The 13721-nt window shown below is 40.1% G+C and overlaps 1 protein-coding gene across 1 annotated transcript in view; it reads left to right on the forward strand.

Annotated features, from left to right (window-relative positions):
• LOC149266793 (FAM91 carboxy-terminus protein) overlaps nt 1-13721 on the forward strand; it is a 177223-nt gene that overhangs the window by 47717 nt on the left and 115785 nt on the right. The window contains exons 5-6 of the mRNA XM_089409113.1: nt 8496-8618; nt 9323-9476. Coding sequence (XP_089265239.1) covers nt 8496-8618; nt 9323-9476 — 277 coding nt within the window. The remainder of the gene's footprint in view (nt 1-8495; nt 8619-9322; nt 9477-13721) is intronic.

A 13721-nucleotide genomic window follows, 5' to 3' on the forward strand; every position in this document is an offset into this window, starting at 1 on the left:
ATTCCTTACATAAATTCTCATTATTGATACAAATTCATTGATTTCAAACATAGATCTTCATCTAGATGTAAGTTTTAATGTTTACAAAGTAAGTTAGTAACATTATAGCATGCATAGTACATACAAAATTCAAATACATGTCACATAAATGATAAATCAATGAAACATACATTCTAAATTCATAAATGATAAATCATAATATATATTCAATTCATCAATGATCTAATGGGAGAAAGACAAGATAGTAAGATAAAAACATTGACAATTGTAGTTTTCTCATTAAGTCATCAAAATCAAAATGTGTTACATAGGTAGTACAATGCCAATGGCAAATAGAAATAGAAAATATCAAACAACTACAGGTATACAAGCCTCAAGGCAGTAGGTAGCCCATGACTCATGAGTCATCAATCCTCATAATCATCATTAGAATCAGCATCACTGTCCTCATCATCATGGTCACCACTGCTCTCCTCTACATCCTCCTCCTCTCTGTATCCATAGTTGTCTCTGCATCTGTTGGTGTGGAGGATGACCCCTCTACAATATCACCATCATCAAATCTAATAGGCTTTAGCACTGGATCATTGAGATCCATGTTGGCCAATGCCAACTCAACACTGCTGTCCAGACCCTTATCATCAGGAAAGACATCCCACATCTTTGTCTTTCCCTTCAATCACTTTTCCCTCTGCCTGTAAATAAGCCGAAGGTTGGTGTGCACATACACCATTGTCTCTGCCCTGGACTACTCAAGCCTGCTCTTCTTAACACTACAAATTCCGGTATGTGCTCCAATTCCTCTCGCAACAAGAGCATGAATTCACCTGAGAGAGGAGCCTCATGGCTAACTTATGTAGAGGAGGGCTTGTTGCCCCATGATTTGCCCTCCAAGAATAGGGCTTCTTTGCCCCCCTGTCTCTAATCACATCATATCCTGCAAATCGATCAGTGCCAGTGGAAAACTCTGCATTGGCATCCTCCACCTCATCAAGCAATTCTCTATCCTGAAAAACCAGCCTAAATGCATCTTTCCTCCCCTGTGAGATTTCACCATCCATGTGAGGAGGGAATCTGCGGGAAGGTCCACCATTCAGCCACTCATGGCTGTAGTATTTTGGGTTCAATGAGTGAGCCAAACAATGTAAAGGTGTGCAATTCTTGTCCCATCTGTTGACAATAATATCCTGTATAGTACCACAGAAGGCCTCTGGTGATGTCTCATACTCGGGGCACTCACTCTGTAGAATAATGCTCCTCACAGACTCAGTCATGGAATCCCATCCCTCATAAACCTTACCTAGGATGTGTTTGTCTGTATCTGCAAATCGAAGCAAAGAAATGATAGGGTCCATGATCTGAGTAATTAAATCTACCCTCTCCCACCAAGCATCATCTAGCACTACGTCCTTCACTCTTTTAGAGGCTAGTTGTTCTGTCTTTCTCCAAAAAGGCCAAAAATTTGAAATAACCATGGCCCCAAGAGTGTCTTGACCTCCCTCAACCTCTTCAACATGATGAATGAAGAGGCAAACCGTGTATCCGCAATCTTCAACAATGATAGATTGCTGTACTCCCTGTAGATAGTGAGGGAATTTTTATGATTTTGTACAAAGTTACAGATATGCCGTGGATCCTCAATAATGTTACCAATCCAAAGCACATCAGAAGCAATGGATTTCAGTGCTAAGTTCAATGAATGGACAATGCAAGGTGTCCAAAGCACTTGTGGATATTTAGCTTCCATAATCATGTCAGCAACCTTGCAAACAGGTGCATTATCTTTAATGATTTGCACGCAAGAATCAACACATACATCTTCAATAACTTTAATAAACAACTCACCCATATATCGTGCATCTTTGTATTCTCCAAGTGTATCTACTGCTTTCAAGAAAACTGGACCATCCAAGGAAGACACCATGAAGTTGATGAGTGGGTGTCGTGTTGGATTTGTCCATCCATCAGAAACAATGCTAACCCCAGATCTTGACCATGATGCTTTAATAGGCTCAAGCATTTTTTGCACTTGTTTTTTTCCCTTCGTCAACAATGTGGTTCTCAGCTTCTCTGAACTAGGAGGCACATACCATGATGGAGACCGGTGAGTTAGAGATTGACACATCTCAATAAATAGAGGTGAACGTGCAACATTAAAGGATATGAAGTTTTGATAGGAAAAAAAGGAAATGGTGAGATCAAGCTCTTCCCGTTTCTCTTTTTGAAAAATCCTGTCCATTGGACCAAGTGAAATTGTCTTTCTTTTTGCTGCTTGTCCCCCAATAGAACTCTCAAATGGAAATTTGTTGCTGCCTTTCCTAAAAAATGGAAGGGGGTCATCATTCTCGGTTTTTTTTTGATTTTGCAACCACATTTGCCATACCAACAATGAACTCTTTTTCCATTTCTTTCCTCTTTGGTAAAAGAACTTGTGTACAAGCTCCAACTCCACAACCTGGTAAAGCCAACAAATGGCCTTTCACACGAAAATATGTGCTTGTGAAAGTATTGTGGCAAAAGTTGCATCTCTAATTCACATTGCCTCCTCCCTTCCCCTTGCTGCTTGGCTCATCCTCTCTTGTGACATATTTCCACAAGGGATATTTCTCAATGTTACCTTTAGTAGGAAGTCTTCCCTCAACATTACTTGCAGCAAACTCTGATGAAATTGGGGGAGGAGGGGCATCTCCAATGGGGACATTCTTTTCCTTCCTTTGCCCCCTACCTGCTGCCCTTGATTGAGTCATGAATACTGTAAAAAAAATAAACAAAACATGCACAAATTTGTAAAAGAAATGCATATACAAACTGTTGTAATACAAGTGAAAAAAAATAAAGAGGAAATGCATTTACTTGTTACTTGAATCTCCTTGAAAACACTCCAAACCCTTGGCTCCTTGCTCCAAACTCCTAACAGCAAACCCACTGCTCACCTCTTGCAAAAGAAATGATACAAAATAGAGGCATTTCCGCCCTTTTATGGCCGCGCAGGTCCCGGTTTGCCGGATTTGTGTTTGGATTTTGTGAGACGATGTGTCTGAACGGGACACGATCCGGATTCAATCATGTCCCATTCAGACACGAGGTGTCACGAAATCTAGACATGAATTAGGTTGATCGAATCTGATTCGCCGGATTTGGACACGTGGCCCTCACACAACGAATCCGGTTTCAAAGTGTGTAGAGAGTTCAACTATTCCAGATCCTCAATAATAGAGAGAGAGAGTTTCTTCAGGAAAGACGATGATCCCACTCTTCATTTCATTTTTGACTGCCTTGATGTGAAAAGAATAGACTTTTGTATTCTGGGCTGCAATCATGTCATATTCACAAAATAGGCCTCATCCTTATCATCCAAACATCCCCGCATTGTAGCGTGCTTGGATTACTAGGATAAAGTAACATTTTACATGAAAACCTTATGCAACAGAGTCATTTATTTACATTGAGAGAATTGTTTTTTGTTATTGTGACTAGAATTTCAAACTTTGAGCCATACAATATACATTGCTAATGTATCACAAACGATGATGACAAATGACATTCACCTTTGGAATGTCACTTTAGATTATAAATAAATCTATGATAGATAACGTAGAGAGTTAGCTTATTGATGTGATATATAGACTAACTAAGGCACTTCGTACTAAGGTACTTTGGATTGACTAAGGCACTTCAGATTGACTGCGACACTTCGGATTGAGGCACTTTGTACTAACTGAGGCACTTCTTCGGCCTCTTCTGTGGCTTAGTCCTGAGGCCCTTCGGCCTTTTAATAGATGGACTAAGGCCTTATTAATCTAGAACTTAGGGCTTTGGCCCTCTAACTATAATATTCATTCTTCTTTCACAAGCAGAGACTGGACAAGGACTTCCTCTAGGGATGATCTTTGAATTAATGAGAAGGGCTAGAGTAATTTACGTGATAACAAGTCCTAGAGGATAGTTTGAAACAAGCTGGCTTCTTCAAGGCTGTTCTTTCACCCATGCCTTGATGCCATGTTGATTTTTCAAGACCTTCTAATTTGATAATTACTTCTAATGATTTATTAATTTAATCCTTCTTGTGTTCACCTTTATCATTAGGCAATTACACATAAGATCTTAACAATAGAAACAGTAATGACAAAGGATCATAAAGAGACAACCAAACACAAGAGACACTAATTTTTACCCTGGGAAAACCTGTTTCTAGGGAAAATTCCAATAACCTTTTCTTAGAGAAATTGTCCAATTCAACAAGAGAAACAATTTGATTTTTCTAGTCAAATAAAGTCAAACTGCCTAACAAACAAGCCCAGGTCAAATTGAGAAATGTCGGCCTCCTGTACTTTCCTCAAAATTTGGACTGCCCAAAAAGATACATAGAAAACTTCGGTTTGCTCCCACACGTGCGAAGTTGAACAAAGGTCAAACATAGATGAAAGATGCTTAGTCAACGTTGGACTATTCTAGTCAAATTGCCTTTATATAGTCATCAAATGAGCCTGAATTGGTGTGTTTAGATGCTGGGTCGACTTGATCTTTTGGAGGAGCCAACTTGACTTTTGGAGGCTGTTACAGCTCAAACTAACAGGGGTCCTAGGATGAGATCCTATAGGGAAACTACTAGGTCAAGGGCAATAATGGAGCAATATCCCACTGTTACCTCAGCTAAGGCTCCCTGGTCTTTACGAACTTTTACCGATGGGAGGAGACCTGGTATATGAGGAATCATAATGATGAATATATCAATGGAAGGATGAAAGGTGATTCCCAAGGCCTATTCATAAGAGACTTAATTGTATGGCTTTCTTGCTTGGAAAGAAAGGTGGTAGGTTCTCTAGGAAGGGTTAAAAGGATTCTTGAGGCTAGGGTTTGACAATATGTCTTATCAAGGAAGCCCCTAGACTCAAAAGGCCTTATGAATGCTTGGCTTGTAAGTGATATTTGTGGAATTGGAGTCAACAAATTACGGGACCACAAGAAGCCAAGTGGACCAAAATTAGGTCAAGGATATGGAGTTGATCAACCAATGATGTACTTGACCTAATTAGGGAAGGGGAGGGGATCAGAGAAAGAACCTTCCTTTGATGATTTAATGCTAGGATCCCAATGAGGTCACTAGGCAATGGGAAACCAAGGGAAAAAATTGATCTTTGAGCCGGGGCTTGAAATATCTTAAGGTCCCACTGTCAAAATTTCGTGAAATTTGAGGGCCTCTAGAAGACACACCAACGATGTTGTGGGCAAGATATCGATTTTTTTGGATGGCTAAATCATGAGAAAAGTGATGCCCTAAGTGACCTGTGGAGGCTAGGCGTAGAAAAAGAGGGAGAAGTGAGAGAAGTAAGCTTTGAAAGTGATCACCTATGGAGGATTAGTTCCTTGTTCTTTGGGAGAGATGGGGTCAAGGAGAATTTATGGTTTGGAAAGAGTTCACCCAATCAAGAAGGCCTTCAAACAACTTCGCATGGCATGAGGGCAACTATTTCAAGGAGTTTATACTTCTATTTGCAATAGTTGATGACTTATCGAGATGCAATTAACACAAATTATCTCTAGGAACATTCACCCATTCATACATGGCCCATGACATGATGCAACACTATAAAAGATGACCATTTCCACCAATTATTATAGAAAAGCACTAAATTTCAGACTTGTATAGTAAAAATCCCAGCAACATTCATGTGACAAAAGTAAATGATAAGAATAAACATGAAAATAACACTTACATGTACAAAGGAGTATATCCAATCATCATATTATGCCAATAATGAATCTCTAAGACAAGAGAGAGATATCCAAACATCAAAATTCATCCATAACATCCAAACTCATCCTCCAAAAGGAATAGCGAAAATCTCACAAGAGCTAATAACCCAATCCCAATGATGATGATGAAAATGAATCATCTCTCTTCTATTTATACACTCTAATGAATTCGATTTAGCTAAATTGGCCTAATTGAGCCCCTAAAATAAAATAATGTGCATAATAACATTACTTTTGGTGACAAGCCCATCAAATAGCTCAATAATGTAAAGATAAGCCTCTCAAGAGGACAAAGTGCTCAACATAGTAAGTTGTTGGGCCTTTGAGGAGGCGTAATAAAAGTCCAAATGGTGCCATGATGTGAAACTGGACTCCCATCATAGTGGACAAGGGGTTTGGCCCCTTGTTTTCCCGTGGTACTCCCCAAGTGGGTGTGGAGGGACGTGGACATCCTCATGGGTCTCCAATTGGATCGAAAATGCCTGTTGACTATCTATAAGAGCTAGGATGATGGGATAAGCCCTCCCTCTGCAGCAGGAGACATCCTCGGGAACCTGGAACACCTGCCAAGTGTATGGTGCAACTGTGGAGCTGGCTGGGCATAGTGAACCGGGTGCATCATCCGCATCCAAAATGTGGAACACGAGCAATCAATGAGCAATGTTGGGGATCCATGAAGTAATCTCTGGTATGGTGGAAGCCCATGGCTATCAACGCTCACCCTACAAGTTCTTTTGTGGCCCTTTGGAGGGCTAGGACCCTGCATAGGGAGACAAAGCCCCAAATGGAGACCCACATGCAATCCTACATAAGATCCAATGCATCCCCTTGCCCTCCAATACAACAAATCATTAGAATAATCAAGTAAAAGGGTTTACAAATCATGGAATCAATGAGGCACTTCATGGTGGCATGCCCTTCCATAGTGGGCTTTCTCATGTACAAGTGTCTCCATGTTCAATAAGGGGTTTAACCAAGGGCCCTATTAAGTGGTTTTGGCCTTTAAAGGAGGTGACATGTCCATGGTACATGCACTAAGTGGAAGGTGGCAAGTGATGTAATAATGGAACAGAGTGGGGTTTAAGGGAAGGATCCAGGCCACATGTTATGGGACAAAGGGTAGTTGTAATGAGGGAAGCCCACACTTGGGTATATGAGTGTAGGAGAGAGCAATCGTGGTACGTAAGTCCCCGACCTTTGTTTTTCCACCCTTCTTTATGTGCCTTTTGCCTTTTATTGATTTTTCTTCATAATTGCTCGGGGCTCCAGGTGATGAAAGCATGATGTGTGGTATATAACAATGGATACCCCCTTTTAAGGTGGGGCATTTCATCCACCTGGGACAATCATGGGTTCCTTAGTGAAGAGGGGGCTCATATAGGGCCCATAAGAACTAGGGTGATGGCCATATATGAGGGGTAGAGCTTATGTTTGGATTTTGCCCACCTGCTAATTTTGTATGTTCCAGCCATCTTTTGCATTTTGTGGTACATTTTCTTGTTGATAGTGGCCAAATTATGTTTTTTCTTTTCCTTTTAGCTGCATCAACTTTCAGGGCATTGTTCTAGGCCCGACCCAAGGTGTGGGCAAGGGGAAGGGGAGGCTAACCCTATGAGGACCCAATGGACACATGTGGACCTAGACGGGGAAAATGTTGAATGGGGTCAAAATGAGTAGAAGGGGGCGATGTATATGGTGCCAGGAAGCGGGACCACAACCAAAGTCGAGATTTCTAATGTAGTGCCAACCCTAAAGCTAGTGGCCAGTAAAGGAGATACCACGAGACTAGGATACGAGGCTAAACACCAAATCAGGTGGAGGAGAAAAGGTCGCAGATCTGACCCACTCTTTCTGCCGAAAGCCCCCACCAATCCATGCCACAAAGCACCCATGAAAAGTAAACAAAATTACTCAATCCAACCAATGAAAAGTCATACCTTTGGGGTTGGGAGGCCCACTTCCAAACATACATTCATAACAAATGGGCGAGGGACCACATGGCTGGCTCAGGTGGTGGAAAAAATGGAACATCGAGCTATATGGTGACTGCTGGTTGAGGACCATCCAAGAGATTTTTTTTTTTCTTATGCATACTACTCACAGGTGATGGGTAATAGAGGTAAAATAACTTCAATTTTAAATTTTAAATTTTCTTCTATTTGTTGTTTCTTATGCAAGGCATAATTTTTAAGCAAGAAGGAAATCCATTGTTTGCCTACCCAAGTTACTAATGTGAGGCATAGCTGATTCAATCCAAAGCAACAGAATCTTTTGGTTGCATACCTAGTATTCTATATGCCAAATTTGTCAAGCACCGAAAAGAAGGTGCTACCTCAGAGGAGTTACTGCAGGATATAGTATGGATGCCAATACTAACAATTTGCACCTCTATGAGATGTAAATAAGTTTGTTTGGCACCCCTTTCTTGAAGAGTTAGAGAAACTAATATTTCATTGGGTTAAATGCACTTGAACTCCACTCATTTAGCAATCAAGCCAATAACAGTCATTAAGCAAACCAATTTTATATGAAAATCTGCAGAATGTGCTGGTGATTGAGACCAATTTTTAACAGAGTTTTTAAAATAGAATCTTAAATCTCACTGAGCTCATTTTAATTTGTTTTTATTAGGTACTGATATTGAGCTAGAGATTGCGATTATTAGAAAATTGAAGCTGTCCAATTTGGTTTCATTGGGATTTCTCTGATCAATGTTGTTTGACTGTGACATTCCACAGAAAATTATGTGGAAGCTTAACAAATCAATAGTCAAAGAGTTGCTGCCAACACAGCCAGTTGACTTCCCAATTGAACCATGGTGGGGTGTCTGTCTTGTGAATTTTACCTTGGAGGAATTTCGGGTGAGTTGGATTATCCCCTGCAGTAGTCTATAGTCTTTATTGTGATGCTTGCAATATCAAGAAAAACAACTGACAGAGATGAGAATACCTGTAAATGTTATTACTTGCATTTTATTAATGAGTGAATCCCTTTATATATCGTTTTAAGTTTTTGGTAAAGCCTGTCTTGTAGTATTGGTTTTGCTTCTACAAGGTTGACTGCAGTCCCATTTTTGTGGGATCAAATTGAGCTTATGAGCTAATTGTATGGTGGGATGGGTGCTGCCATGAAATAATTCATGTTGCCATGGTGGTAGGACATTCATTTATTTTGAAAATAGCTGTTATTGTTATGAATTATTGACCTTTTGGAGGTTATTTGAAGCGCCATTTACTCATTAGCACTCCTTTTTTTTATGTATACTTATCTGTGAATTTCCTCCAGCAGAGTTTGCATTTGTAGGTATTTTCTTCTTCTTGTCTGCACATATTACTCATTGATAGTATTTCTTGCAAGGTATTATTAAGTTTATGTGCCATTCATACTTCTGCATGATAACATTGGTGTGATAGTTTTCAAGCCTTACAAAGCATATGGAACAACATCAACTTCTTTGGCTTATTTAACGTTGATGGCTCTGGAAAGTGAAAACCAAATATTTGTGAGTTTTCTTTTGTTTTTTTTTTGAATTTTAAATTCTTTGATCATGCTTTGTCTAAAATAGAAACTCACAGAGGAGGAGATGTCAACAATAGATAAAATCTGCAAAGAGGAAGCAAATTCATTTGTGTTGTTTGATCCTGAAATCATACGGGGTCTATATCGAAGAGGATTAGTGTACTTCGATGTCCCTGCTTATCCAGATGACCGTTTAAAAGGTGTGTTGCATTCTCTCCCTTTTATACATTTATCTGCTTTAAATGATAAATTAGCATGCAAGAGAATTTTTTGAAATTCAATATGTGGTCTGTTTTAAAAGTTGCCAGTTAATGTTGGACACCCATTTCAATGATATTGATTTTTACTATACTCATTAATCACTCAGTATGCTCAGATCTTTCAATACTAATCGAAGGTCAAGAATCCCCACTCAAACTGAGCCACCCATATGTCTATCAAGCATCACCAAGGGACTAGAAGATCTAGAGCTCTCCTAGCTCGGTGACAATACTTTTGGAATAGCCCTAAAAGCTCAGGCACAAGGCATCTGTAGTCTATATAACAATGGAATAACAAAGAAATTGTATCTGTCAAAAGTTAAAACCATGTAGCTTTGAATGGACAAATTCATGTCCATTATTATTTCTAACTATGAAGTCCTCTGTTGTAAATATAATCCATATAAAAATAATAAATATAAATATAAATATTATAAAATAAATAATAATTAATTAACTAATGGTTAGTTAGTAATGAAGAGGCATGTTTTAGAGACATGACCATTCATGAAAGGGCACCTGCTTAGGGTATATAAGCAAGCCCTCATTCTCATTTGTAATAATCTCATATCTTACATCAATTCAATATACAATATTCAATATACAGTTACATGTCTTACAATGGACATTTACATCTTTGAAGTATTTTAAAGATTTCCGCTGCGTATACGACTTTTGGTCATTACATTGGTATCAGAGCATTCCTCTGAGTATACAAACTTTGTTCGCTACATTGGTATCAGAGCCACGTTGGCTGATCACCAGGCCTTTGGCCATCAACCTCTCGCCAACTTTGTTGTTGTGTAATTGAAGTGTTTCGCTCAGAGTTTGGAGTTTCTCCATTTTCGGTTAGGCCCTTGGCCATTGAAATTTCAATGATTCTAGTGAAAAAAAATAGTTAGATGTAAATTTTAAAGGAGAATATTCATATATATAAAAACATTCTACATTATTGATAAAAAGTGCATGATAAAGTCAGAAGAGAATCTTTCCAAATATCTTTAAAACTATACGTAAGAGAAGAAAGCGTAGAAAAGATTATCTTGATTTTTTATCAACTAAGTCACTTGACACGGGGATTCGGGATTCGTAGGATACGGGGATTCGAGTGTCGGATTCAAACACGTTGACCCCTCGGAACAGGACACGTAGGATTTGTTATATATTATTTTATTATATATATATATATATATAAATTAGATATTTCTTACACAAATTCTTATTAATGATACAAATTCATTGATTTTAAACATAGATATTCATCTAGATGTTAGTTTTACTGTTTACAAAGTAAGTTAGTAACATTATAGCATGCATAGTACATACAAAATCCAAATATCTGCATAAACTCTCATAACCCCTCCCAAACCCTCATAAACCCTCACAAACCTCATAAATCCTCATGCATAAACCCTCACAAACCTCATAAACGATCACTCATAAACCCTCATAAACCTCATAAACCCTCCCTCATAAACCTCATAAACCCTCACTTTTTTGGGATTCGAATCCCAAAATCGGTACACGAAATGTCCTAACGAGACACGACCAGGATTCGGTGGTGTCCTATTAGGACACGTGGTGTCCCATTTTAGGATTCGAATTCCCATCAAATCGTGTCAGATTTGTGGGATTTGGATACGTGGCCTGTTTTGGACGAATCTTTCATAGTTCATCAAGTGGTTTACAAGCTCGTGGTTTTAGCAACCCATGGTATTTTCAAGGTAAAAGAAGAACAAAAGGAATACACAATCTCTTTATGTGAATGGTAAGTTTTACTTTTTACGTGGAGAAAATTGACCAAGTCAAAGGCACATAAGTGGACATATATTTTATATTATACTCCAAAGAGGTGAATAACCACGTTTCAGTAGGGTTGTAACTTTTCAAAAAGAAAAAAAAATTATAAATATATATAGAAAATGATCTAAATTGGATCCATAAAGAACTGTCAAAGGAACCATGACTGTATCAAGTCGGGACAAACATCAAAGAATTCCAAAACAGCGATTGAAAACACCTTGAACCAGTGGCGATGGCAGCCAGCGGGGAACGATGAGGACCTTGGTCAGAGCGCGCTGACCGAGCCCCATGGAGACTGCGCGGGAGGTCGAATTAGCCCCTGGGAGCTCCGGATCGTGGAACAGAGGTGGATTTTGATGCGTGATTCGAACAGGCTCGAAATGGGGAAGCCCCGAGCACTCGGTCACTTGGGGAGCTGGAGAACCGCAGGCGAGAAGGCAAAAAACGCTATAGGACAAAGGTGGGACCCGCACTCTGGAAACTGACGGTATTGATCAGGGCGCCCTCAAACGGTAAGCAGTTTTGGATGGAAGCGGAGCGATCCCACTCAACGATCGACGTGTCGCAAGCAGAGGAGAGAGAAAACCGCCGTTGATTGCATGCTAATGATCAAGCAAGTCAATTGCGCGAAATGAGCGAATGGCGTTGGATCTGGCGGATCCAGATCGGACGGTTGAGATCGCGCCTGATGGAGAAGCGGAATCGACTAGGGATTAAGCCGCCGTTTGTAAAGATTCGAGGTCCGTTTTGACCGCCACAATGGAGGAAGACTCATTCCACGAATGTAACTGAAGAATTGAACCGACGAAGCAGGCTGGCACCGTTTACAGGAGGACATGTGGCCACTCCCTGAGCGCTGATGATGACACCGAACAGGGAACTCCAAGCGCAGCTGCAGAAGGAGATTCGATGGAGGTGGAAGAGGAACTGAACAATCTTGAGCTCGAATGGCTCTATAGCCATGAACGGAGACAAAATGCAAAACACACACAGAGAGGGACAAAGAACCTCGAGAGATAGAGGAGCTAGAATCCCGAGAGGAGGACGGAACACAGAGAAGAAGACAGTAAGGCAAAGAAAAGCAAAAGGAGGAAAGAGGGCCGAGCTGACCAGAGGCAGCATCGAGCACCAGAGGCTTGAGAGATCCAAGCCATCCCAGAGAGGATCTGTCCGGATTGAGCACCACATTGGGCTCTCTCCATTGTAAACCAGAAGGTCACAAAGCTAGTAGGTGAACAGAGTCTGTGCACTCCAGTGGCTTGGGGAATCCAAGAATCACCCTACCAAGCAAATCTGCTTCAGGTGACTCATATTGAGCTCCTGCATTGTAATTCTTTGCTTAAGACACAATAAAACAAGGCCACCACTGAAAGTTGGACCGGAGACGTAGTTCTGGAGAATAGGGTGAACTCCTTATTAATTTCTTGTGTTCTTGTACTTGCTTGCTGTATTTCTCTGATGTCTTTCCATTTAAATGTCTGTGTATTGGCAATCTGATCGATCCGTTGCTTAAATAACACAAACGCACACCAACACATGAGTCTGTAATACCTTGTTCAATAAATCTTTAACTGATGTCACTCATAGGGTGATTATCAGATCAGGTGGTATCAGAGCTTTTAGGCTGTAAGGTTAGACAAGCTTGTGTTGCTTTAGCTGTTGAATGCTAACTCGATCAAAGCTCAAATTAGGAGAAGGAGAGTTGGTGGAAACTAATCCTGAAATTGGGAGAGTCTATCCTCAGAAGACAATGTCAGAGGAAGGTTCTGTGGGGCCAAACCCTCAATTCATAGAAAGTTTCCTAGCTATAAAGTCTATGGTAGAAGAAATGTATAGGGACTTCAGAAAGCATAAGAATGAAGACTCCTGAGGTTCTAAACAAGATAAAGAAGAAGATGAGTCTCATTTCTATGACCACTCCAAAGGAAAAGGGAAAGAGGAAAGCTTTCTCACACCTCCTAATAGCCCTGTGCATAATAAGAAAGCATCTTTGATCAAGTTAGATGTTAAATTTGATTTGCCCATATATGATGGAGAGCTAAATGCTGAAAAGTTGGACAATTGGATTAGACAAATTGATGTGTATTGCAGGGTACAGAACATAGACTCAGACAAGAGTAAGATTCAGCTGGCAAGCCTACGCCTAGGAGGCACTGCCTTGGTTTGGTGGGAAGGCAGAACCCAAGATGATATGAAAAGACATGGTAAGGCTATCTCTATTTGGAGTGAATTTGTTTCTGCAATCAAAAAGCAGTTCTATCCATTGGCCTACATGCAACAAGCCATGATGAGTTGGCAAAATCTTCGACAGTTGAAAGGGAAAAGTGTGCAAGGGTATACTCAAGAATTCAGAAAGAGAGCATTGATGTTGGGTATCTCATT

This window comes from Pinus tabuliformis, chromosome 6, assembly GCF_031772625.1.
Source record: "Pinus tabuliformis cultivar Carrire ecotype Pingquan chromosome 6, CPIR1, whole genome shotgun sequence".
Lineage (NCBI taxonomy): Eukaryota > Viridiplantae > Streptophyta > Pinopsida > Pinales > Pinaceae > Pinus > Pinus tabuliformis.